This window comes from Pseudogymnoascus verrucosus (assembly GCF_001662655.1).
Source record: "Pseudogymnoascus verrucosus strain UAMH 10579 unplaced genomic scaffold scaffold_6, whole genome shotgun sequence".
NCBI lineage: Eukaryota > Fungi > Ascomycota > Leotiomycetes > Thelebolales > Thelebolaceae > Pseudogymnoascus > Pseudogymnoascus verrucosus.
In genome coordinates, this window is record NW_017263657.1 from 185346 (window position 1) to 210783 (window position 25438).

The 25438-nt window shown below is 52.0% G+C and overlaps 10 protein-coding genes across 10 annotated transcripts; 5 read left to right on the forward strand and 5 right to left on the reverse strand.

Annotated features, from left to right (window-relative positions):
* Window positions 1-45: 45 nt before the first annotated feature.
* Window positions 46-797, forward strand: VE01_02033 (uncharacterized protein). The gene has a single exon (XM_018271547.2). It carries the CDS (start codon window positions 92-94, stop codon window positions 545-547), a length of 456 nt encoding a protein of 151 aa, XP_018133631.1. The 5' UTR covers window positions 46-91; the 3' UTR covers window positions 548-797.
* On the reverse strand, window positions 661-2941 carry VPS5 (vacuolar sorting protein). Its single transcript, XM_018271548.2, has 6 exons — window positions 2813-2941; window positions 2685-2762; window positions 2126-2631; window positions 1695-2075; window positions 1042-1644; window positions 661-986 (listed from the first exon to the last, which is right to left on the reverse strand). Exons 1-6 carry the CDS (start codon window positions 2847-2849, stop codon window positions 810-812), a joined length of 1782 nt encoding a protein of 593 aa, XP_018133629.1. The 5' UTR covers window positions 2850-2941; the 3' UTR covers window positions 661-809.
* A 119-nt stretch (window positions 2942-3060) lies between these two features.
* VE01_02035 (uncharacterized protein) lies at window positions 3061-4230 on the reverse strand. Its single transcript, XM_018271549.2, has 2 exons — window positions 3965-4230; window positions 3061-3908 (listed from the first exon to the last, which is right to left on the reverse strand). Exons 1-2 carry the CDS (start codon window positions 4049-4051, stop codon window positions 3453-3455), a joined length of 543 nt encoding a protein of 180 aa, XP_018133546.1. The 5' UTR covers window positions 4052-4230; the 3' UTR covers window positions 3061-3452.
* Window positions 4231-4266: 36 nt separating this feature from the next.
* TAF5 (Transcription initiation factor TFIID subunit 5) lies at window positions 4267-8367 on the forward strand. The gene is made up of 4 exons (XM_018271550.2): window positions 4267-4548; window positions 5807-5989; window positions 6035-6843; window positions 6891-8367. The coding sequence occupies exons 1-4, from the start codon at window positions 4417-4419 to the stop codon at window positions 7990-7992; spliced, it is 2226 nt and encodes a 741-aa protein (XP_018133627.2). The 5' UTR covers window positions 4267-4416; the 3' UTR covers window positions 7993-8367.
* Window positions 8049-9713, reverse strand: VE01_02037 (uncharacterized protein). Its single transcript, XM_018271551.2, has 3 exons — window positions 8788-9713; window positions 8657-8738; window positions 8049-8605 (listed from the first exon to the last, which is right to left on the reverse strand). The coding sequence occupies exons 1-3, from the start codon at window positions 9311-9313 to the stop codon at window positions 8494-8496; spliced, it is 720 nt and encodes a 239-aa protein (XP_018133628.1). The 5' UTR covers window positions 9314-9713; the 3' UTR covers window positions 8049-8493.
* Window positions 9622-10985, forward strand: VE01_02038 (uncharacterized protein). Its single transcript, XM_059463408.1, has 2 exons — window positions 9622-10793; window positions 10842-10985. The coding sequence occupies exons 1-2, from the start codon at window positions 9804-9806 to the stop codon at window positions 10941-10943; spliced, it is 1092 nt and encodes a 363-aa protein (XP_059319985.1). The 5' UTR covers window positions 9622-9803; the 3' UTR covers window positions 10944-10985.
* VE01_02039 (uncharacterized protein) lies at window positions 10827-12224 on the reverse strand. The gene is made up of 3 exons (XM_018271553.2): window positions 11869-12224; window positions 11754-11817; window positions 10827-11702 (listed from the first exon to the last, which is right to left on the reverse strand). Exons 1-3 carry the CDS (start codon window positions 11947-11949, stop codon window positions 11137-11139), a joined length of 711 nt encoding a protein of 236 aa, XP_018133635.1. The 5' UTR covers window positions 11950-12224; the 3' UTR covers window positions 10827-11136.
* KRI1 (KRRI-Interacting protein 1) lies at window positions 12146-14386 on the forward strand. The gene is made up of 2 exons (XM_018271554.2): window positions 12146-12545; window positions 12598-14386. The coding sequence occupies exons 1-2, from the start codon at window positions 12305-12307 to the stop codon at window positions 14337-14339; spliced, it is 1983 nt and encodes a 660-aa protein (XP_018133508.1). The 5' UTR covers window positions 12146-12304; the 3' UTR covers window positions 14340-14386.
* Window positions 14387-16888, reverse strand: PRP18 (mRNA splicing protein prp18). The gene is made up of 3 exons (XM_018271555.2): window positions 15917-16888; window positions 15023-15853; window positions 14387-14934 (listed from the first exon to the last, which is right to left on the reverse strand). The coding sequence occupies exons 1-2, from the start codon at window positions 16631-16633 to the stop codon at window positions 15530-15532; spliced, it is 1041 nt and encodes a 346-aa protein (XP_018133507.1). The 5' UTR covers window positions 16634-16888; the 3' UTR covers window positions 14387-14934; window positions 15023-15529.
* VE01_02042 (uncharacterized protein) lies at window positions 16862-19416 on the forward strand. Its single transcript, XM_018271556.2, has 2 exons — window positions 16862-17630; window positions 17683-19416. The coding sequence occupies exons 1-2, from the start codon at window positions 17430-17432 to the stop codon at window positions 19351-19353; spliced, it is 1872 nt and encodes a 623-aa protein (XP_018133407.1). The 5' UTR covers window positions 16862-17429; the 3' UTR covers window positions 19354-19416.
* Window positions 19417-25438: the final 6022 nt, after the last annotated feature.

The following is a 25438-nucleotide window of genomic DNA, read 5'->3' on the forward strand; positions in this document are numbered from 1 at the left end:
TAGCGACAAAATAATTATATCGACCACCACCCTCAGCCAGGAGTATAACCACCCACGACCAAGCCAACGATTCACGGAAACTCAACACATAATGGCTTCCCTCCCATCCCACGCCTTACGGCGCGCAACTCTCTCTCCCATCTCCTCAACCTGCGCCAGCAACCAAGTCCGCCACGCCTCTCTGCAGAAGCGCCCGCACCGCCCCTACACCTTCACTCAACTCATCACCCTCTCCGACGGCTCGACATACACGCAGCGCACGACGTCGCCGGCGCCGATATACAAGTCTACGAAGGATTCGCGGAACCACCCGTTATGGCAGCCCAGCATGGCGAGTCTGCGGAACGTGGAGGAGGATGAGGCTGGACGCCTGAGGGCTTTCCGTGAGCGCTTCGGACGCGGTTGGGATGTTGAGGGTGGTGAGGAGGGTGCGGAGGGCGAGGGAGAGCAGGAGGATACGATGATGGATTTGATTAGTGGGTTTAAGGGGGTGCAGGTTACGGCGGATCAGATGAAGGGACATACTGCGAAGGGGAACAAGTACTAGGGGGATATCCATGTGCCTGGCGGTTACTTCGGGTTACCTGTGTTTCGGAACAGTGTATGATCATTGGAGGAGATAGGACTACGGTCTTGGGAAGCCATGTATAAATTCAAGGGTGGAAGACAGAAGAGGGTGGCATTTCAAGGCGTTGGGATGTGGTATTATCTTTGTACACTATACATTTTGGGGACTGCAAAATGATGAAGCTCGCAAGATTGTTTCAACCTTGTTATAGCAGAAATGGATGATAGTGCCCGCTTGCAAATTATTCTTCATCCTCATGAGCCGTTCCTGATACCGAGTCATTCTGAGTCTCCCCTGAGAGCCTGTGACTTGATTGTTCCGACTCTGAGGGTAGAGGGACCACGGGCGGTTTGTAGTAAGGTTGCTCGCCATCTTCCGCATCCAACTGTACCAAGAATGTTTCCCATAGTTCGATGAGCTAGAATAGATGTTAGTAAACTGTTTCAGTCACCAGTGGGGGAGGTTAAATATACCTCTTTCTGAGCCTCGACAGCGCTCTCTAGGAATGTCTCCACACCACTCTTGAAATCCTCCACCTTCTCCCGCTCAAATCTCTCCAGCTCAGCTCTTAACAGTCGTCCCATGTCTTCGAATAGCAAACGTGCCTGGTGAACCTTTCTCTCTCCGTCGGCAACATCTGCGTTTAACTGGACCAAACGGTCTTGCTGAGTCTTGCCTTGGCGCAGAAGCTTGTCCTGTGTCGCCTTGCGCTTCTGCATTTCCATATCTGCAGATTGCCATGAATGGAATGCCTTTTGCCTTTGCTCAAATGCCGTTTTGATACTCCCAATCAAGCGAATGTATTCATCAATGGTGATGCCAAGGGTCAACACATCGTGTTGTGCCTGTCGTTCATAGAGTTCTTTGATACGGATCTGGAGGGAGGATAATCCAGCTAATGGGCCTGACAGAGTGGGGGACAGTTCAACGGCGGAAAGGGCTTGCAGCGATCCAGAGAAATCACTTGCGGCTTCGGCCAACCCCTTCCGTTGGTCCACCACTGTGTCCATTGATTTCAGAAGAGCCTTCAGTTGGTTTTCAAGAGCATCGAGATAGACCTTTCTATCATGGAACCACTGCGCTTGTTAGCATATTGCATACCATCGGAGCCATTACTACAACTTACATCGTCTTGTTCCACGAATTTGCTTCCACTACCCACCGATAGTCCCAGTCCGGCGAACATACCCTTGCTCTCTCCCAACACAGGCTCCTTGCGCTCCTTGTGCTTAACATCCATACTGAATGCCTCGCTCTCTAGGAATATCTTCAAGTCGCCGTCATGTTGTAGCGTCGGATGGGCCGCGGTCTTGTTGAGCATTTTCTCCAATGCCATGCGCCTTGATTCCACGAAATTGGTATCAAACCTTCCCATAGCTTGCTTCTCAGGTGGTGGAGGAACGACCACTCCGGGGTTGTTTGTATGCAGTGTATTGTACAGCCATAGGAAGTCCTTATATCTACGAGTCACCGAGAACTCCGGTTGCCTGTAGCCTATAGAAGTAGTCTATCATGATTGTCAGTTCCGTCCAATGATTAACCGCAGCCTGATCATACCTTAGTCCGAACTTGATATACAATATGAGAGCTTGTGAGGTCTCCAACTTTGTGTGGGTCGCCGACCGTGATATCGAATGTCGGCTTTGCTGCCTGTTCTATGCTCACACTTGGCTGGACATCGCGACGCGCAGAGCCAGGCTGGGCCGGTTGAACTGGCGGTGGTATCCTAGCCTTTCCGGAAGATTGCGCCTCGTCATCGTAGTTCGGATCCATGACATCTCGAACCCTCTGTGCAGTGTCGGGCTGCCTGGTGTTGAGGGTAACCGTCTGCTCCTTCATAGGCGGTGCCGGAGGCTGCTCCGAAGGAGACGTAGCCTGCACTCCATTATCGCCCAGTGGTCCTAATGGCCCCAAGGGCCCCAATGAGTCGTCGAGGGGTTCGAGTCGAGTGGTTTGCGCGGCAACACGGCGAATGGGCCCTCTTGATCGGCCGCCTGGCGACTTCACGTTCGAGGTTGCGGATGATTCGGATAATTGCGCAGCCGCAGTCTTAGATGGAGCATCTATAAATCCATGAGCATGTCGCGACCAGGATTGGGTAGGAAAGAGGGCATACCTGATTGCCCCGCGTTGAATGAATCGTCTTCACCAGTCTTGGGCTTATTGGCGCCTGTCTGGGATTGGGTTGGGACATCTGTGGCAAATTAGAGACCGTGGCAGCTTAACATTCTCTAGAAGACATACCGCCCCATGGCGAGGATCCCCCGTCTTCAAGATCCATTGTGTATAGTTGGTTGAAGAGGTGGAAGAATGCAGTTGAACTCTCAGGTGTGGAGCTTGGCTCCTCCGGCAGGGTCACATACGTACGTGAGGCAGCGGCCGCTGCCAAGATAAGCGTCACCCATCGAGGTACCTCTCAAAAAGCCAATCAGACAACAATTACAACAAAAGCACAAAAATGTTACAACCAATGCCCTGGGTTTATATTTTTTGGTATTTTCATTCATTTATATTTAGAATTATAGAGCCCTTGTTTGCATAATTTTACATTATCAAGTAACTCTCAATATAATGACGATGTATTTCTTTAATATTCACCTGTGAATATTATTACCACTCAAGATATTTGAGCAATTGCACTATAAATCAAGCTACCTCATAAACCGAGCTGCTCTTGTTTATGCTCCTTATATTCTCTCGATGCCATGCAATAATACATATCAGCCCCTTGCTTATCGTCGCCTTCCTGTGAGTTTGCCAGCATGATGGGAGCAGCAATTAAACCTCGAATGCCAAGGTATATGCTTGCACGAGACCGATTTTCGTGGGTATAAAAGACCATATTTGTATTCAGACAACCAATTATATGGCATTCTTTCCGTGATCATGAAGTGTCCATAGCATCGCCGTTGGATTCCCCACGGCCTTCCGTTCCCCCTCCGTTCTGACCAGGCAGAGAACCACCGGACTTTTTGGCTTCTAAACCGTCCAAAAAAATCCGTGCCTTCTCCCAAAGCTCTGCCTCCATGTCCCTCCCAACCTTGTTGCTTCGAGTGTTGAGCCATCCAACATCTACCGCGCCATTCTTGGTTTCCGGTGCTTGCTTTCCCTTATCGCCCTCCTCTTCAGTCTCCGGTTCTGCTTTTATTACACCCGCATCATCGAGCCCCTTGATTTGGCGCTTAAGGCGAACGTCGACAGAATGTAGGTCTTTGAGATATGTGTCTGTTGCGGCCGTAAATGCTTCTCGGCGACTGGCAGAGGTTGTTTCGGACGGTGAATTGATGGACGTTAGAGTCTTGACTGCCAGGCCGGCAGATTCAAGAAGTTTTGTAATGCTCTAAAGCGCCATTAGAACTATCCTTCAAGTGCTGAAAGACATCAGGGTAGGCTAACCTGGTCAATTTCATTGAGTTGTTTGATGCGCTCTGCCTTCGTGAGGTGTTTGGAAGAGATTGGCTGTTTGTCAAGCTCGGAGGACATTGTGAATTTGAATTATTGATTAATAAATCCAATGACTTGCGATTATTGTAAAGGTTGAATTTGAGGAAACTGGGAGGTCTTTGAGCTGGCTGTTTATTGCGGGTTGGGTTGTAGCTTCTCCACGTTTAAGAAATGAGGCTCGGCGGATAGCTGCAGTAGCGCCATGTTTTCAAGGCGAAACTGGCGATTATGGGCAAGCCGTCAAGACACAAGTTCTCGACATATTACCATCTTTATTCATTTAGGGTCCATCAACGTTCTTAATTTGAATATTTTTGATGGTATGATGGGACATGGGACGTCTTCGACATAATCGCCCTATCGAGGAAGATACAGCGACGCGTCGCAAGTAATTAGCCATCGATATGTCAAACCATCCATCGCAAACCCCCGGCTCTGGGCCACCGAGTGGCAGTATGGGGATGCCACCAGGACAGCAACAGCCGCCCGGCCCTCCGCCTGTACAAAATATGTCCCAGCAAAACTTGAATCAAATTGTGAGTTCAAACTTCCTTATTCCCATGCCACCTTAGCTAGAGGACTGGAAGCTTCCCAAGAAGACATACTGCATCATTGCAGGGCATCAAGCGATTAGCCTCAACTGGTCTACTGTGTGCCTTTTAAAAGAATTGCTATTGATGGCCATCTGCACGTGATACTCCTTTTGTTTTGCATCTCTGGCCAGCACAGCCTCCTACACACGAGTATAGCTTGCGGATGGTTGGGGCTTGATAATGGGCGATGAGGCCACATGAAGCCGCATAAGTGACCATAAGTGTTGGTTATATGCCTTACAATCTGCCAAAGTGGCATCCTAATTCACTTCCTACGGATTTACAAGAGACAAGAAGTAGAAGTCTTGAGTGGGAATCGATGGCGACAGCATCAGAGCCAAGTGGCGAACGTACGGGCAGAGACGTATGTGTAATAGATTCATTTCTATTTCATTCTGGGGACACTGTCATAAATGAGCATGTTTGCAACTTAGCAGATATCACCTGCAAAATGCAAAACCTTCATTGTGTCTAGCTGAAGCGGTGATTCCTTTTGTCTATTCTTAAGCACATATGTGCTGTCTAGTTAAAGCTAGCGAAGGAGAATAATGGGGTAGCTCTAGGCGAGTGAATTTAAGGTCTTGTAGCCTTTATATTCTCTCGTCAGTGGCGTCATGCCTCCCCTCAAAGTGAGATGAGGTTGTTCGCCAGGGGGGACCTCTAGGGAGGGCGAAAATCAAAAGTTCACATCGTTGAATTAGTATATACGCGACCCCAAAAGTTTGGGTGTGATAAGTGCTACTATTACATCCTGCTCTTTCAATGCAAGCGCTAGATTGACCCCCACGTCCCATCCTCCGGGAACCCCCAGGAGAGAGCTACTGCTGCATCACTTCCTCCTCCAAAGACAAGAGCTACTGCTATATCACACTTCTCTGAATACAAAAGCTACTGCATATCACACTTCTATCAACGTCGTTTCTATACTTCTACCAACTCTACAATCATGGGCTTTGGAAGAGGAAAAAGGAAGCCTGCTCCAAGTGGCGCGGCTCCCACTGTCAGACTTCACGTTGGCAACCTTTCGCAAGCTGGGAGAGCCCCATCCAACCTTTCACAAGGTGGACGAGCCCAGTTCAACCTTTCGCAAGCTGGACGAAGCCAATCCAGCATTTCATCAAGGCCAGCGGCTTCCGCCAATACTAGTGGCCAACCATCCGTCAAACCGAAGAATCCTGTAACTGATGCAAACTCCTCGCAGGTAATTGAGTACCTAATGAAAAAGGGCTATTTGAGGACGGAGCAGGTTCTTAGACAAGAATCAGCCCAAGTCGACAAGGATGGCCGTCCCATTTTTGGCCGAGACGAGTATGGAAATGAAAAATATATACGAGGGTTTGAGCTGTTGAGCTCGTGGATTGATTCGAATCTTGACATATACAAGGTTGGTCAATCATAGCACGTCGCTGGGCGGCCCTGACATTTCTAGTTCGAACTCAACCGTCTCCTATGGCCAGTTTACGTCTATTCATTCATTGAACTTATTACCGACATGTTCACTGAAGACGCAAAGAAGTTCCTTCAGCAATTCCGGCAGCGATTTGAAAAGAATCACGCAGATGAACTTCGCATTTTTGAAACGATCTCGCTCAAATCTCACGTCTTCGAAAACCCCGTGGCGAAGCTTTACAGAGAGAACAAATATCGCATTCCACTGAACGCCCACGTGAACTTCAACCTAATCAGCTTCTTGGAGGGGCAAGGCAAGAAGGGCGGAAGCATTGTTCTCAACATCCTACAGACATACTGCCAAGTGGTCGAAACGTCTCGTGGGCCAATTGATCAATACAGCTTTGAGGCTATTGTCAACCGTGCTCGTGGTGGTGGGGTGGATGAAGTTGTGGATCTTCAGGAAGGAATTCCGGGAGGCTTTACTGGAGTCAGCAACCAAGATCTCGCGAATAATGATGCCCCTGTCCGACTGGGCCCGCTCCAGACGGAGACAGAGCTGACAGACGATGTGCGAGCTGAACTTCTTGAGGCCGATACCAAGAACCCTCCTGCACCAGGCCAGCAATCGTTGGTCGAAGCCTATGAGCAGAAGATCAAGAGGGAAGAAAGCGCCGATGCCATTCTCCGGACTGAAATACCCCTTCCGCCGTCGAAGGCTCGCGATGTGGTTATGGAAGTTCAAAAGATGAAAGAAAGCAGGGATCGCTTCAAGATTGAAGGCCGTACAGGGGGTGTTGGCCCGGCTGTTTCTGTCTGCATGTTCACTTTCCATAACACGCTTGATACGTAAGTTCATCTTAGAAGTCACATATACATTGACTGACTTATTCTAGCATAACCTGCATGGAATTCTCGGATGACAACAATCTTGTGGCGATAGGCACAGAGGAATCATATATTAGAGTCTGGAACATGCACGGGGAAGCACTGAAGTCGACACTTTCAGGAGGACCAAGCGACGCACCACCTTCGAATTCTCGTCGTCTCATTGGCCATTCCGCCTCTGTATACAGCGTCTCCTTCTCTCCTTCTATTGCCGGTCCCGAGGGTCCATCCAGCGCAGTGCCTTCCACCGGATCCAACCTTCTCCTTTCCTGTTCATCGGATAAGTCAATCAGGCTTTGGTCTCTTGATGCTTGGACGTGTCTTGTTGTGTACAAAGGCCACGAAGGCCCAGTCTGGAATGTCCGCTGGGGTCCATTTGGACATTACTTTGTGAGCTGCGGTTGGGACAAGACTGTCCGAGTCTGGACTCAAGACCACATCTCGTACGTCCGCATGTTGGTCGGCCATGACTCCAGCGTCAACCAAATCGCTTGGCACCCGAACAACGCATACGTCTTTTCTGCGTCGGACCAAGTTGACAAGACGGTCCGCATGTGGTCTGTAGTGACTGGCCAATGCGTCCGCATATTCAACGGACACACCGACTTCATATCCGCACTCGAGTGCTCTCCAAGCGGGAAGATCCTTGCTTCTGCTGATGGCGGCGGCTCTATCATTCTCTGGGACCTTGCAAAGGGCACGCAAATCAAGCGCTGCCGTGGCCACGGCAAGGGCGGTATTTGGTCGCTGTCTTTCAGTGCGGAGAGCACCGTGCTCACCTCTGGTGGTGCTGATGGCACAGTTCGAATTTGGGATGTCGAAGTCCCGTCTGATCCATACAAGGGTATCGATGGCGACGTGATCGGGTCAAGCAACCAGCCAGATGCCACTCGCATCACTGCCAACGGGACTGCCGGTGCGCAGAGTGTGGCTCCTGCAGGTGGAAGCAGTGGGCCTATGACGGGTGTTACGACGGGCAAGAAGAAGGGGAAGGATATGGTTATCACACCGGACCAGATCAGCGCGTTCCCGACAAAGAAGAGCCCTGTTTACAAGGTCAAGTTCACGAGGATGAATCTCGCTGTTGCTGGAGGGTGCTACTTGCCTTAGATGAGAAGTTTGCGTTGGTGGTGGAAATTATTCGGAGTTGGGGATGTGATATTTAGCTGGAGGTGGCAGGCAACAGGCATCAGAATGATCGTTTTGTGTTGAGTTCGTTTTATGCCCATAGCAAATTGCAAGGCTGTTTAATGCTAGAATGGCTGTTAGGATCGGAAAGAATGAAATCTCTTTGAAGTATTATTATTATTGCTGTCTCAGCAATGCATCGTAAACAACTGGCCGGTGTATTTAAGAACGCAATTATTTGAACAATCTTCTGACCCAGCAGATTTATACCAATAAAACTTGCAACCCTGATGCATTCGGAGCATAGGGCGCCTCTCTCGAAATCTATGCCTCGAGTGGTAAATCCAAGACTCCACCTTTACATTATTCGTCATAAATATATACCACCCACCCGAAGTTCAAACTCGTGTCTAAGAAATTATACGTATGGGTATCCGTATCTATACCCCATCATGATTCCAGCGTCGAGAGTCGTTACAAACCTTACTCGCTCTTTCCGTTGTCATTTGCAGATCCAGCTGCCATGGCCAGGCCCTCGAAGATCTCACTTCCCATAACGTACGATATGTAAGTCGGAAGGACGAGCCAAGCGCCGCTTCTTGATGTCAGTAATGCGCATGAAAGTTCGACCTAAGAGGTTGCTCACTTGGGAATGATCCAGAGCAGAATCAAGTCTGGCAAGGTGTTGTGGCCGATGTTCTCGAAGCCGGAGTAGTATTCATTAAGCCCTGGAAATATGTCAGTCAATGCATGCTAAGCATAGAACGGGTCACTTACAATACAGCATCGTCTTGGCCAAGGTAAGGATCGCCGAGCTATAACCCACAAGGGCAGCGCATGCAGCTTTCTCTCCAGTCAATGTCCTCTGCTGTCCCAACCATCCCGCGTTCTTGGGCGCACCGCGGCCGTGCGCCACTGACTGCTTTCCAAAGTTCAAGATGAGCCAGAGGTAGGTGAAGTACCCGGCAGTCTCAATCAGGTTCATGACAGTCTGCGCAGCAGTAAAGCCGTTCTTCTCATTATACGCCTTCCAACCATAAATATAGTCCGTCTTGCCATATAGCTCGTACGGCACCCAAAGCGGCCAGTGATACTTCCCGCCCGGCATGGAGTGCGGGCGAAGAAGGACATAACCAGCGTCCCAGAGGACGAGCGGTAGAGAAATGGCGAGCCAGACTAAGACGAGGTTCGATGGGGTATGCGCCCACGCAGCTTTGGCTTTGCGCGTTGTGCGCGGTGAGGCTTTCACTGGACTGAGATCAGGCTCAGGGAAGTCCTTGGGGTGTTGGCGCGTGGAGACCATGATGAGTTATTGGCAAAGTTATAATTATTATAGGACTATGGCAGTGTTGATATACTGATGATGGTCATTAAGTCGTATTGAGATGAGAAGTAAACAAGAGACGGAGGAATTGTGCGGGGGATGTGGCATTTACCCTTCAAACGCGCTCCAGTCGCATCTCTCAGATGGCCACCCAGTGGTCGTGTGAAGGTTGCTAACCCCTGCACCAATACTGGCAGATCAGTCCACAACTCCCTCATAACCTTCCCCAGTCCCCCGGCCGGCCTCGGTAAAAGAGTAGCTCCGTTGCGGCAAGCACAGACGGACAGGTCCCCAGGCACAACGTCATCGTCGCCGCTGAAGACAACCAATTTCAAGATCCATTAACTGCCTTGCGCGTCTCCACTGTGGCAATCTGTCCTTCGGCGCATACTATCTCCAGAACATCTATGGAACCAAGCGGCCTCGTCTTTTTTATTTAAGCTATTTTATATATGTTATAACCCTCGCAATGGCTGATGTAACTCCTCGGCGGTCAACTCGCCTGCAAGGCAAATCTACACTTTCACGTTCAACGTCCAGCACAAGTGGCAACTCCTCAGCAGACCCAACGCCGCCGGGCTCGAGCTCATCGGACACCCCAATGCCGTCAACAAGCACAGAGTCCTACCCAATGGCAACATCCAAAGACTCGCCATACCTTCCCACATACGCAGAGTCGATCCTGCTCCTCGTGTACCCGACAACCCTCCTCCTCGGCTCTATATTTGGTCTCCTCGACCCCGCCACCCGTGCCTCTCCTTACATTGAAACGCACCAGTCCCACGACCAGGACCTAGCACCCTCATACTTTGCGAAGAAGAGCAACCTCGTCAACATCCTCTTCGTTAAGAGGGGCTGGTTCTGGGTGACGATGTCATACTTTCTCTTCCTCTTCACAAACGCCGCGATAGGGGCGCGAGGAAGCGACGCGCTGTTGAGGAAGAGGATACAGGGGACGTTGAGGTGGGGCATAGTGACCCTCTGGTGGGTGTGCGTGACGCAGTGGTTTTTCGGGCCGGCGATCATCGATAGGGGGTTTTTACTCACCGGCGGCGCGTGTGAGTTGAAGGATAGAATTGAAAGTGGCGATACGGAGGCAGATATCACGGAGAGATTTTTCACTTCTATGGCCTGTAAAGCGCATGGCGGAAAATGGAGCGGGGGGCATGATATAAGTGGGCACGTATTTTTGTTGGTCTTGGGGAGCATGTTCTTGTTCCAAGAGGTTCTGCATGTGGCGTTGAGAGCTGCGAGGGGTAGAGAGGAGCGTGTGGTGCTTCTTCAGAACGGGGAAATCAAGGGCGCTGATAGTGAATCGGGGGCTGAGAGGGCGGATACGCAGAATGTCATTACTGCGAGCCCGTGGGATTTCGGGGTAAAGATCGCGCTGGGAGTTGGGGCGCTGAGTATATGGATGCTGCTCATGACAGCAGCATACTTCCACACTTGGTTTGAAAAGGCACGTATTATCATATCTTTCCGAAGACAACATGCTAACTCTTCACAGCTTACCGGGCTTGTAGTCGCCTTCTCTGGCGTCTTTGTAGTGTACTTTCTGCCACGATTTGTACCATCATGGCGAGCCATCATAGGCATGCCAGGCGTATAGTTTATGTATAATATGATTTAATTTCAATTCGCTGAAAACATATGTATATGAACAATGGCCCTGTCCACCAACCCGTCCTTCAAACATCGGCGCTGTTGAGATCCACCCACATTACCGTAGCACTTCGTCCATCGAGGAACAAACTGTGCCCTATCTTGACATCGCAACAAGTACGCAAACCATAAAAGACTGATCAACACGCACAAGCATCTTTCGTCGCTCCATCCCTCGGCCCCGCCAAATTCACCCTCGACTCCTCAGTCCTTGCTGCAGCCGCCGATGCACCCGGGCCCCTCGCACCCTTCAAGCTTGTCTCTGGAATCGCGTTTGCAATAGCTGTGAAAACCTCCGTGACATTCGTGCCCAACTTCGCACTAGTCTCAAAGAAGAGCAGGCCCTCCTCATCGGCATAACTCCTGGCCTCTGCTGTGCTTATTTTCCTCGAATCGCCTTCGTTGTCGTCCTCCTCCTCGCCGTCGTCGTTGCGGCTCTCCTCGCCAGCTTCGTTTGTTAAGTCCAGCTTGTTGCCGACAAGGGCGATGATGATCCCTGGCGACGCTTGCCGTTGGAGCTCTGCGACCCAGTGCTTGGCTTTGATGAGGGAAGTTGGCTTGGTGAGATCATAGACGACGAGCGCGGATTGTGCGTTGCGGTAGTACATAGGTGCGAGGGAGGCGAATCGTTCTTGTCCTGCCGTATCCCAGATCTCGAATTTGATAGTGCGGCTAGGGAGGTTGCATTTTTGGGTTAAGAAAGCGGCTGCCGGTTGTCAGTTCTGGGACATAGATGCTGCAGGTAGAGGCTACGAACCGCCGATGGTTGGCTCCTTGTTTTCTTGGAAGTCATTGTTCACGAACCGGAGGACGAGGGACGACTGCAACATGTTAGCGGGCTTCCGTGGCGGGCGGCTGTGGACTGTCCATACCTTCCCAACTGCAGCTTCGCCCAGGAGAACCAGCTTTACGCTGCTGCTGGGCTTTGGTGTTCCACTTGTGCTATCGGCCATTGTAAGTTTCGCTCTGGCGTCGGGCGTATGTTAAGGGTTTTAAATCGATCAGTTGTGCCACATAGGCTGTTGGCTGTTCAGGGCAGTTGTCAGTATTTATAGCTGTTTGCGACGTAGTCAGAGTATAAGGTAGAAGTTTTCTGATTCAGGTGCCTAAGATGTTGGAATGCTCATGTTCCTGCCTGTGGACCTTGACGGCTTCGTATGACGAAAGGCCCTGCATACAGTTTAGCGCAATCGCGGAGAAACATCGTTCCTGACTCCGAAATATTTTCTGTATCGCGGACCCCGATTATGAGAAAACTGAGCAGGGACTTCTTTCTAAGTTCATACGCGCTGATTCACCACCGTCACAATGGGCAAACGAAAGGCAGAATCCGAGGTCGCATCCGTCAAGGATACGGGTGCGAAGAAGATTAAGCAAGAAATCGCCAAGCAACCGAAGGTTGAAGCAAAGCAGAATCTTCTGGATAGCGATTCCAGCGGGGATGAGGAATCCGACTCTGGCGGCGTGCCTCTAGAAGCGGAGTTCACTGTCAATAAAGAATATGCGAGACGCTTCGAATACAATAAAAAGAGAGAAGAACTGGCAAAGCGTGAGTGTCTGCCCCAATGAGTTATTGTGTTCGCCCGCCTAACATAAAACAGTTGAGGAAAAGTACCAAAAGGACAAGGCGAAGCCGGTCAAGGGCCAGTACGGAGACAAATACGATGAGGAGGAGGACAGTTCATCTGACGAGGATGAGGATGACGAAGGTTTCCTTGCCACCGAAGATTTGGACGCCGAAATCTCAGCCACTCTCCAAGCTATTCGCAACAAGGACCCCAGAGTTTACGACGAGAAGGTTACATTCTATACGCCAATCGACGAGACTGCACAGGATGGGCCGAATGAGAAGGCTGAGAAGCCAGTATATCTGAGAGATTACCACCGTGAGAATCTGCTGAAGCAGGCTGCGAATGGTGATGCCGGTGATGTGGAGATGGATGATGCGCCACTCCCTACATTCAACCAAGAGCAAGCGATGCTTAAGAAGTCCATCGTCAAGGCGATGCACGAAGCTGGATCGGATGAGGGCGAGGACGAAGATGAAGACTTTTTGGTCCCGAAAGCGAAGCCAGCAGCGGCTCCCAAGTCAGAAGTACACGAGTCCCGCCGACACAAGATTAAGCTAGACACCGTAGGTGCCGACAAAGACCCAGAGACCTTCCTCTCGAATTTCCTGGCTGCTAGAGCGTGGGTTCCAGGAGAAGGAACAAAATGGGAGCCCTTGGAGTCAGATGACGACGAAGACGACCAGCGTGCCGATAAGTTTGAGACGGCTTTCAACCTGCGATTCGAGGATCCAAAAGCCAGCAACGAGGTTCTCAAGTCTTTTGCCCGTGACATAATTGCGGAGAAGTCGGTGAGGAGGGAAGAGCCCAAGGCCAGGAAGAGGGCGAGAGACCTGGAGCGCGAGAAGCGAGATGCAGAGAAGCTGAAGCGCGAGGACGAGAAGGCACGCCTGAGGAAGCTGCAGATCGATCAGATGGAGGAGAAGCTAGCAAAGATCAAGAAGGCAGCAGGTGTCAGTGGCAAGACTCTCAAGAGCGAGGAGTGGACAAAGTTCTTGGGCGAAGGCTTTGACGATGCTACTTGGGAAGCGGAGATGAACAAGAAATTCGGAGAAGATTACTACGCTGAAGGGGAGGCCGGATCAGACGACGACAGTGAGGATGGTGAAGGTGGCGCTTCTAAGAAGAAGAAGAAGGTCAAGAAGCCTAAGTGGGACGATGATATCGATATCAACGATATCATCCCTGAATTCGTGGATGACGAAGAGGCTGTTGAAGGGGAAGGCTTCAAGTTATCTGACGACGAGGACAATGACGAAGACGAAGATGAGGAAAGCGGACCAGCCAAGAAGGGCAAGACAAGCAAAGACCGCAAGGCAGACCTGCAGGCAAAGAAGAAGGCCGGCCGCATCGAGCGCAAGAAGATCGAAGAGCTTGTCGACGCCAAGCTTGACATTGACCATGCAATCCTCCCCACGAAGTCAAAGACAGCATCGACCTTCCGTTACCGCGAGACTTCACCCACATCTTTCGGTCTCACAGCGAGAGACATTCTCATGGCGCCAGACAACTCCCTGAACCAGTTCGTCGGCTTGAAGAGAATGGCTACTTTCAGAGACGCAGAGAAGAAGAGGAAGGATAAGAAGAGGCTCGGCAAGAAGGCTAGGCTGCGTGAGTGGCGTAAGGAGACATTCGGCAACGAGGATGGTCCAGAGATCATTATTGCGCCCCAGGATGCTGAGGCCAAGGATGTGACGGACGATGTAGACATTATTGAGGGCAAGAAGAAGAAGAGGAGGTCGCGGAAGAGCAAGGCTGCAGATGAGGAGATTTAGTTTGATATCAGTATGAGTACGAATATGAGTATATGAATCAATTCAAGCCCATATTATTGTACAATCGCGCGTGTTTATAAAGATATGAATGCCTATCCCCGGTCCCGAGCCCATTCTTATGCGGAGGTTCTACTTGGATCAGATACCATTAAAATTGACCCCACGTCAGCAACGAGCAAGCTCGCTCCTTGATCATTGGCGTTTATTTATCCCCAGGCTATCGGCGCGGATCATCCCAGGTGGTGGTTTTCGTGTTATGATCTATGAAATATAACGGTCCTCCACCCCTCTTGCGCTTTGCTTCCCAACCTGACGGCAGTGGTCCTCCCTCTGGTATTTCCCTCACACCCTGCTCTATATAATTCTGACTTAGTGGATGGTACCAGTTTGTAGTGTGCGTATTGTGATCTATATAGTAGACTCTTCCGTCGGGCGTTGTTGCTCGCTCCCATCCTCGAGGGAGACTGTGTTCGGGATCTGTAGATGACCCACTTGAATCCGGGTTATGCGGCCCGTCGTTGCTGACGATCGATTTCTTGACAGCCATAGCTGTAGGGTATCGAAATGGAGCTCAGATCCGTTTACTTCAAGGAAACTAAATTTGTTTGTTAGCATTCATATTCCACGCACAGAAAGTTATTGGGTTTAAACATTTGCGCGCCCTGCGACAGTACTGCACGTACATGATATTCTCGTTGCTTAGACTTGCCAAGGTTAAAAAACACACCACTGATGATTGGACTTGAAGAGGCTATTTATGGGCTAAGTGGCATTGCTTATAACAAATGTTGGATTGAAGAGATCCGACGCGGGGTATGGTTAAAGCACCAATCGTACGCCACCGGAACCCCCACGACGACCACCCCCCTCCATTGCCTATCATAGCGGCTAAATAATAAACCCGCCGCCGAAAAGCACATATATGAGGGCTGAGATCAACGGCTTCATCCAGATGAAGGAATCCAGCCAAAGCGGGTCGTAGTGTAATATATTTTCATTCCCATCCATCTGCCGGCACTCTCGCATGAACTGCGGGCGCTTGCATCGTGAGCTCCTGCCTTTGAAACCAGCGAACCAGCCTCCTCGGATAAGCGGATGTCACCATCAACAGTCTCGACATATTGACGGGGAGTGTTGGATTAGCAAAAGGCTACCCTTGTTCCTGTTCAAGCACGTCCGTTTCCAACCATCTAGCCCATCAGCTGCCTGACGTCCTCCGGTGGCCACCTGACCTGCGCAAAGCTCAGACAGCGCTTGATGCTCTGCAGGAATTTGCGTGTCACCTCGTCGCCCATGACATGGCCCTTATCGCTCTCGTGCAGCTTCTCGCGCGCTGACCGCTCGTGGATACCCACCATGGTGACACCGATAGGCCAGGCTGCTTTGCCGATACTAAGGGTGAGATACCCGTCGTTGGCGTCCACGTATCTGCGTTCCTGTGCCGCTTTGACAATCTCAACGACTGGCTCGAGGATGCCTACATCGAGATCACCTTTCTCAAACTTCCGGAACAGCTGGGGTTGGATGTTAGCTTGCTACCCCGCATTTGTAGTATAGGGCCAAGAGAGGGGTCATACCGGCGTCATGTTCTGCTTGCTCTGCGCCATGGCGTTATACGCCGCCTTGCTAGCAAACGTATCCCTCTTGTCCTCCCTCAACAGGGCATCCTCCCACTCCTTAAGCACCATCGTAAAGTAGCTTGCCAGCTGCCTGTACAACCACTTCGTCGCCTCCACATCCTCTGGTGGCGGCATCTTGTCAACCTTCATATCCTTCTCGTCCACCAGCTTCAAACTCGTCGGTATCGGCCCCGTCGTCATCACAGTCGTAACCCTCCTATACCGCCTAACCTTCTGTCTGTGATTTTCCCCAGGCAAGCTCGTAGGCTCTCCAATCTCCTCCAACAACTTCACCACCTCGTCCTCCACAATATCATCATCGTCCACCGCCTCCACTTTCTCCTTCTCCACCAGCTCTGGCAAACCCACTCTCTTCCGCCTCCTCGCCTCCTCCTCCTTCTCTTCCTTCTCCCTCCTCACCTTGCTCTCTTCTGCTAGTCTCCTCCGCTTTTCCTCTCGCTCCTCCTTCGCCTCCGCCTCTTCCTCCTCGCGCTTCCGCTTCTGCGTCTCTCGCGCCATGCGCTCCTTCTCTAGCTTCTCCTGGTGCGCTGCATATGCCGCTTGCCGCTCGGCTTCCTCATCGGCGCGCTTCTTATATTTCTTGCCTTCGGAGGTCGTGCTGGCGGGGGCCTTGGCCTTCGAGATCTCCTTCGACATTAGGGATGCAAAATCCATGGCTGCGGTCGTTTTGCTGTTGTGGCGCAGAATCGCGAGGTGTGAGACCGGTTGTCAATGCCGGATTTAATACGTATAGTTGATGTGTAATACTCGTATCCAACCGTAGCCTAAACAGCGGACAGTAGTTGCTATTGTAAATGCTCAAATGCACTTGACGTGGGGTCATTCACAAGTCGATGTCGCACCGGAATTTTAGTACGAGGCTGATTCTAGGCCGCCCAGGCGGAGCAAACACAGCGCAAACACTCGGCAAACAATCCGTAAGGCTGAGGGGCCGAGACCCCAAGCCCAAAATCTTCGCCTCTCCTCCCTGAATCTGAACCCCGTCTTGAAGAGACAATAATTCACAACCCAATCTCAAACTATCTATTGAATTTTCTAGCTGAGCTATTTTGCACTTCCTAATCTTCACACCGCACCGCATCTACGGAAACACTTGCGAACCCGACGGCTCGCTATCCACCACCAATCTATCACCAAAACCCCCCAGCAAAAACCCCCCCGTCAACCAATGCCGGACCCAAACCGCCGCTACGCTTACCTCGCTATCTCCACCCTCGTCGCAATCTGGTTCTGGGTTTTAATCGGACGACCGACTAGCCCAGGTGCTCTCTTCGGAAAGAGCGCGGATCCCGTTAAGCCGCTCGCGGGCCATACGTCTGGGAACTAGACGTCGGTGTTGTAGACGTACCAACAACCAGATAGGGTTGGATTGAGGGGTACGAGGACTCTAGGATAGAGAGAGAAGAGACACAAGAAAAGAAATAGAAAGAGAAAGAGGAGGAACGCAGCAATGTCACTCTATTACGAAGCAGCCGACGTGCTGAAAGCACCCACCACCACCGGCGGCAGCCTCAAGTCCCGCATCTTCAGCAAGAAAGACTTCAAAGCCGCCCCAGCACAGATCTACGCCCTAGTGATCGAGACATGCAAATGGTCCGCCGTACTAAAAGAAGTCATCGAGAAGACCGGACTACTAGGTCTAGAGAGAAAGGTGCGTCCTCTCCCTTCCTGCCAGAAAATACCTCTCAACTAACACCCCCCAGTTAACACCCCTCCTCTCCCTCCTCCTAGTCCACGACCTCCTCCTCGCCAAGCGCGGCATCTCCCTCCCCGCCACCCATGGCCTCCGCGCCTCCATCGAGCGCCACAAAGCGCGCTTGACCGCCGAATTCACACGCGCCCGCATCCGGCGCGGCCTCGGCAGTCTCGAGGCGCTGACGGAGCACGTCGAGGCCGGGGGTGACAACACCTCCGGTATCCCAGTTACCACGCACCCTCGCTGGATCCGGATTAACACTCTCAAAACGACGCTTGAAGACCAGCTCGCCACGACGTTCAAAGACTACACGCGCGCCGCCGAGGTGAGCGAGGTGCAGAAGCGCGGCGGGAAGAAGATCTTCCTCGACGCACACGTACCTAACCTCATCGCCGTCCCTCCAAGCGCGGACCTCACGAAATCAGCCGCCTACACCTCCGGCGCGCTGATCTTCCAAGATAAGGCGTCGTGCTTCCCGGCGTATTTGCTTGACCCGCTTGCTGAGGATGGGGATGTGATAGACTCGTGTGCGGCGCCGGGGAATAAGACAACGCATCTTGCGTCTATCTTGGCTTCGCACTCGCCGGCGGTTGACATAGCTGATCCAAGTACCTTGGCGGAACTACCGCAGAGGATTCATGCGTTCGAGAAGGATAAGGTGCGCGCGACTACGTTGGCGAAGATGGTTGCGCTGGCGGGGTCGGAGGGGATGACGAAAATTCACGCGGCGACGGATTTCCTCAAAGCTGATCCTGAGTCCCCGCAGTTCGCCAAGGTTGGAGCGCTGCTGCTCGACCCGAGTTGTAGCGGGAGCGGCATCGTAGGGCGCGACGACATGCCAGAGCTGCATTTACCATCCGAAGCGAAGGGCGGTCCAGCAGCCGGCGGGAAGCCTGGCGGAAAAGGAGCAAAAGGAAAAGGCAAAGGTAAAGACAAACCAGCCGAAGACGAAAAGCCCTCCTCCCAAAAACGAAAACGCGACAGCGAAGAAGAGGAGAAAGTCGAAGTCCTCCTCGACGACGACGGAGTCCCCACCGCCATCACCTCCGCGCAAGACCTGCAGGCGCGCTTAGCCGCCCTAGCTGCTTTCCAACTCACGCTTTTGTTGCACGCGATGCGTTTCCCTGGGGCGAGGAAGATCACGTATTCCACGTGCTCTGAGCATAATGAGGAGAATGAGGGTGTTGTGCTTGCGGCGCTCGGGTCGGAGGTTGCGAGGGAGAGGGGGTGGAGGGTGCTGAGACGAGATGAGCAGGTTGGGGGGATGAAGAGGTGGGATGTTAGGGGTGTGGAGGGGCCAGAGGGGGAGTATGAGAAGATTAGTGAGGGGTGTATTCGTGCGAATAAGGGGGATGGGGAGGGGACTATGGGGTTCTTTGTTTGTCCGTTTGTGAGGGATGGGGAGGGTGGGGATGTGGAGGCGAAGGTGGTGAGGGATGAGAGTGGGAAGATTGTGAGGGATGCGATGGGAATACCTGTTCTTGCATCTGCATCTGGTGGTGAAGATGTGGCGATGGATGATGAGGAGTGGGGTGGCATTGATGAGGCTGAAGAGCAGGTTGCGGAGAGCGTTCCAAATGGAGAGGCTACTGCCGCCGTGGATGAGGACGAGAGCAAAGAAGGAGAGGCTTCAAAGCCCGCCAAAAAGAAGAGAAGGAAGGCGAAGAAGAAGACTTGATAAGGGGCGTAATGATATTTGTGAGCATACAAAGCAAAGAAGACATATAGTGTGTAACGTGACGTTCTTTAGTATATATGTAATGTATATTTCTCATCTGAAGCAGCTAATGCATTTCTGTGAACCTTTGCGCAAGCTCCTCCCCGTCACGGCTGGCTGCTACGCCAAAACCGTTCCGACGTCGGCTCACGGACGTCAGCTCACGGAGCAACTATATAATGAATTTGTCGGCTTATGTTGTGCGCTTATGTCGTCGGCTTAGGCGTCCGCGCTAGACTCGGAGTGAATTTTGGGCTTCGCGCAAGCTCAGCTCCATCTACATAGATTTGCGCGAAATTAATTCCACACATTCCTATACATGTTTAGAGGGCTGCTCATAAACCTGCCGTTGCCTGACCATGAAAGGGGTAAGAAGAAGGGGAAGAAGGCGGAATGAAAAAAGAGGTAAGGAGAAAAGGGGTACGGATAAAAAAGGGGCAAGAAAAGGGGCGAAGAAAGCCGAAGAGAAGCGGCTGAAAACAACAAGGTCGGAGAGAAAAAGACCGAAGAAAGCCGCAGCGAATGCCGCGGAAAGCCGTAGGTTTGGACGCTGTCCAAACTGCCATTTCGCACAAATCCAGCTCCATTTAGTTGGGTTTGCGCAAAAACCCCTGAAACATGTTCAGAGAACCCACTGAGGACGAGCAGACTCATCGCAGACCCAGACAGACAGCTCGCTTACTAGCTTGAAGAGCTGGCTCGCAGACAGGGTCACAGCCGTCCTCACCATCCTCCGGACTCATCACACTTTTGGATTTGATGATTTTTGAGCAAATTCAGCATTCTGTAGTTGAATTTGCGCATAAACGCTTCAGCACCAGTCACAAAGGCTCCCCTGGCGTAGACTAGTAGTCCCGTGACCAGCCTTAAGAAAGCCAGCCCATCGTAGATGGGTCAGGGGCTAGCCGAATCGCAGACAGGGTCACCAACTTCCTTACGAACTTCCGGACTCATCAACTTTTGGATTCTAGTAGTTTTTGCGCAAATCTGCGATCCCGTAGTTGAATTTGCGCAAAATGCTTCGGCACAAGTTCGGCAGCCTCCCAACCGTTAACCAACAGGGTTACAAGTTAGCCTTAACACAACCACCTCCTCGTCGACCAATAGGAGCTCTTGTATAGTAGCCGACTCGTAGACAGGGTCGCCGACTTCTTCACGAAGTTCAGAACCCATCGAACTTTTGGATTCTAGTAGTTTTTGCGCAAATCTGCGATCCCGTAGTTGAATTTGCTTCGGCACAAGTTCGGCAGCCTCACCACTATAGAGTAGCAGCCTCACAGGCTAGCCTCCACATCACCACGTCGTCGTGACTAATAGGTGCTCTCTCTCCATAGACTAACTAGCCGATTCGCAGAAGGGGTCAGGTCCGTCCTCACGAAGCTGCGGACTTATCGAACTTTTGGATTCCCGTGGTTTATGCGCAAATCCACGATATGATAGCTGAATCTGCGCATAACCAGCTTCACCCCACCGCGAGGGGCTTATCTACTCATCGATAAATAAGGGGGCTGGCTCCCTCTCGATTAGCCGAGCTCATAAACAGGGTCGGGTCCGTCCTCACGAAGTTCAGGACTCATCATCTTTTTGGATTCAGCTGTTTTCTGCGCAAATCCACGATATCATAACTGATTTTGCGCAAAAACGGCTCGAGGCACGTTTGACGGGTCGGGCCGGGCCACTACCCCGGATCGGTCGGGTTACCCCGCGCGGGTAGGGGGGGGCCTACCATGGCGGCAGATCGTAGTGACGGGCTAGAGCGGCTTATGACGGCGGCTTGTAATGGTAGGTATGGTCTTTGGAGGGTTATAGAAGGCCCCGGAAGGGCTCTCGAACGGCTAGCTGGCTGTCTGCCCACGGACTCGTGTCAAACTTCAGACTAAGCGCAATTCCCCGTCCATCAAGACGAATCTGCGCAAATCTATTCCTATACATGTATAGGAGAAGGTGGCGCACCTCCCTGAGCTACCTACCGTAGGCAACGTGCCGTAGCCTCGCTAGCGCCGATGGCATGAAGGGGTCATCGTGGTCCTCGCTGGTTTCCGAACGAACAGGATTTTGGATTTTGGGGGTTTTCGCGCAAATCGCCCTCCTTTTTGACTAATCTGCGCATTTTGCGCAGAGATGCCTCGGTATACCACCGACGGCTTACCGCGGGAGGCTTCTTTCTTAGGCCGGCTCATCGTGGATTGAATCGGCTTATATCGGACGAATTCCTCCTCCACCGGCATATCCACAGAAGCCGACGCATCGTGGTAGACCGACAGTCACCGAAAGCAGTTTATCGCGGGTCGGCGCACCATAGGCGGCTTATTTCGGGAGGCACATCGTAAAGCAGAACGGCTGCCTTGATCGCTAGGCTCCTAGACTTATGGAGTTGCGCGTTTTTCGCAAATCCGCGGCCGTGTGAGCTAATTTGCGCAAAAGCGTATCTGCACAAGTTCAGAGAACGGGTCGCATGGTGGTGGTGGTGCTGCTGCTGGATTGGCGTGGCGTGTTCACCGGATGGTTCGTCGTGGATAGGCGAGCACATTGAGGCTTAATCTCTTCGCCGTGAACTAGTGACAGGCGTGGTCACCGTGGACCAACGCCCATGGCCTCATAGCATGCGGTGATTCTGCACTCCCCTCCCCCACTCCCACCACGCCATTCCCACCCATCACGCCACAACCACGCAAAACAGTACTCAAACATGTTTAGAAACCTCACTCACCGAAGACCTCCGCGGCGTGCTCATCATACATAGGCGGCGCATCATGACGCATCACAAACACTCACACTGCTCGGCGAAGCTTGGCTTCTTCTCTCGCCGGGGAGCCAGCCAGCCGCGGAGGGGCGTGCTCATGTTGTTTGTCCATTTGCAGCCCATCCCCGCCATTTCACCTTAACCCCGCCAAAGGTAATCTTGATCTTAAACATGTTTAGAGAAGCACTTGCTCCCATCGTAAAACTGGCATCTTCACCACCAACATGCCCATGAGGAATGCCACGGTCATGCCATGTAATGTTCGACATGTCAAACATGTTCCTCAAACCACTCTCATCGTGCCAAGACGCGCCACGAACCAACGTCAATCCAAGCCATCAACAACAAATGGAACTGACTCGTGCGGTCTGGCCCCTCCTTCCAGACTTAACCGCTCGAGAGAAAGGTAGGTGAGGCTCTCGTCCCGGACTAGTAGCTTTGGGAACTGACGTTCCTCCGGACCTGATAGAAAACCAGACTCAACCGCCCAAAAGAAAGCTCAACCACATGTAGAGAATCACCTACTCTCATCGCAGAATCGGCATCCCCCACTATCCTGCCATCCATCTCCCCAACTCCATCCATCACCAGACTCACAAAACAAGACCTGACTCGCCTCCCCGCAAATGCGTTCCCAAACAATGTTCACTCACTCGCTCGCCAACGTGCGGCCCGGCCCACACGTGGACCTAGGACCTACTTTCCAGCTACTCGGCCAGTTAGCCAGTCAGCCAGTCAGATGGTTGTACGTAACCTTCGCGTCGGTGAACACGTCGGGAGCACCCTGGCGCAGAGAACCACGACTTGCGCGGAGATCCGGGAGTCTACCGTAGCAAGCAGTAGTAGAAGCAGGTAAGTGGTAGAGTAGAGAATTCAATAGCGCGTCGACTGTTCAGTAGAGCAAGTTGTAGAGAATCCAATAGCGCGTCACCACCACCACCGGCGCTGGGTAAGACCCGCGTCTCACCCCTCCGACCTGATTGATAGCCAGGCACCAGAAGCCGTTGAACCCGGTGCCGGTGCGCTGAGTGAGGGGAGGGAGGGGATAGATACATAACGTGAAAACATGTCTCGTCTCGTCTCGTCTCAGTGACGCGACTCGAGTCGGGTCGATCCGATATCGTATGTTATGTTGAGCCCGTATGTATGATGGATGTATAATCCCAATCTCGCTCTCTCCTCTCATCGCGTTGTTGTTTGTTGTTGTTGTGGTGTAGAGAACGCGAGATAGCGAAAGGAGAGGAAAGGTCTAGATCACGGGATCACCACTATCGGTGGTGAATCGGTGAATTGGTGACAGGAGGTGTGTCGTGTCGTAAAAGTGCGATGGGCGACGCCACGGGGGGATCATCCCTTGCTTTATTGAGTTTATTTCATCCCATCCCATCACATTCCTTTCTATGGTCGGGGGATGCTTGAATGGGAAGAGGGATCGGTCGGGGGGAGGTAGAGAGGTGATAGATAGATACGGCAACAGGATTGACTCCCTTACCTCGTCGCAAACGCGTTCATTCAATCCTCACCTCCCTTACATAGACTCTCTCTGACTCCGGGATGAAACCCACGAACCCGTATAATTCATACAGCACCCACCTACTTAACAATCCCATTCACTCGTCCAAGAAACCGCGTCGAGCGACAACAACAACACCCATAGTAGTAATCTCCCCGCCCATCCCTCCTCCCAATCCGTCTCGCGGCACCACCACCGCCAACGCGCTCTAGACCCCCATCCCCATCCCGATCGCCAACTCTGGATGTGTACCACACTCTCACACACACTATTAATAGGCTGGACTCATGGGGTATTCTTCTGTCTAATCTCCCCCCATCTCCATTCGAGAAAAGCTAATAAACAGCTGCTCTGTCTTGGTACGCAGCGGGGCAAGCAAGAAGGGGAGGTGTGATGGTGGATGGGAGATAGATGGGGCCGTGTAATCTCCCCCAACTCGCGCCCAGAGATGGAGAACACGGGATAAGGGGGCGTGGAATGAGGAACGTAAGCCAAGCGCCGAACGCACGCACTCACGCACGGTGGTGGGCGGGCCTGGCTTCCCTTTTACGCAACTAGGTAGGTAGGGAAGGAAGGTAGATGAGTGGGAGCGGCTTCTGTCAATAAACGCCGAAGCCGAAGATGGGATGAATGGCTGGATTGATGAATGGAGGGATGGATGGTTGGTTGGTCGGCGGCTAGGCTGGGCTGGACGACGGGATCAGCGGTGATGGTGATGGGATACGAATTAAGAGAGATGAGTTGGAAAGAAGGGAAGTGGTGCGGGTACGTATAATACGACGATAGTATCGGTATCTGACTGTGCTCTGCATGCCGTCTGTCTGTTCCTGTTCTGATTTGTAGCGGCAGCGGCAGACGACAGGACGGAGGGGGACGACACGACATCAGCGGTGACGGTGTCCCCGTGCCACAGCGGACAACAGACGGAGTACAGTACGACGGAGTACCTCCCTCAACGTTGCATTCGTGGCTAAATGGGGAAATATAGAGGGGGAGCTAAACGGGGGTTACGCGTCGATGATTGGATAACAGACGGTAGGTTCAGGGGAAACAGTCTACGTACTGTGGAAACGGCGCGTGGTGATTGGTGGGATGGAGGATTGGATGGGTGTTCCTGCAGTAGTGGCGTTACTGTGTGGGTTGGGTTGGGTTGGCGGCAAGTAACGATTGTGCGGTAGGATGATGTACCTGGTGTTGAAAGGGAGCAAAGTCGGGCCTTCCGCGCTGCGCTGGTGTTTGTTGTTCGCTGGCTGTTTATCTTTTCCCCGTTGCTAGGAGCTAAACAAGCCTAAGAAACCACCAGAAGCTGCCCGTTTCCCTCACATCAGCAATCCCCGTCAACAGCAAGGCCGGCCCACACCGAACACGCCCGCTACTCCGTACCAAATCTCCCATCTATCTTTACACGAGAAAAAACAGGGGACCACTTTACTTTTCCTTTTCTTGTTCACACCTAAAATAGAAATCTAAATCTTAAAAAAATCTTGCTTTAACACACGGAGATCAACAGTGGCAACAACGCAACGGGGAGGGGAGGGGGGCGAAAAATAACGGAAAATACCCTTTCCCCTTACTACTACGAATCTACTACCCAATTGGGGAGGTTACTGCCGCACGGGGAACGGCCCACAGCGCGCATCTTAATCTCCCGCTGCCAGGGGTGGGAGGGGAGAGAGGGACGGCATGTACCGGTACGAACTAGAGGTACTGGACGGACCGGCGCAGGTACGGATTTTAGTGGGCGAATAGCGGACGAGAAGAGCCACCACCACCGGACCACACGCACGCAC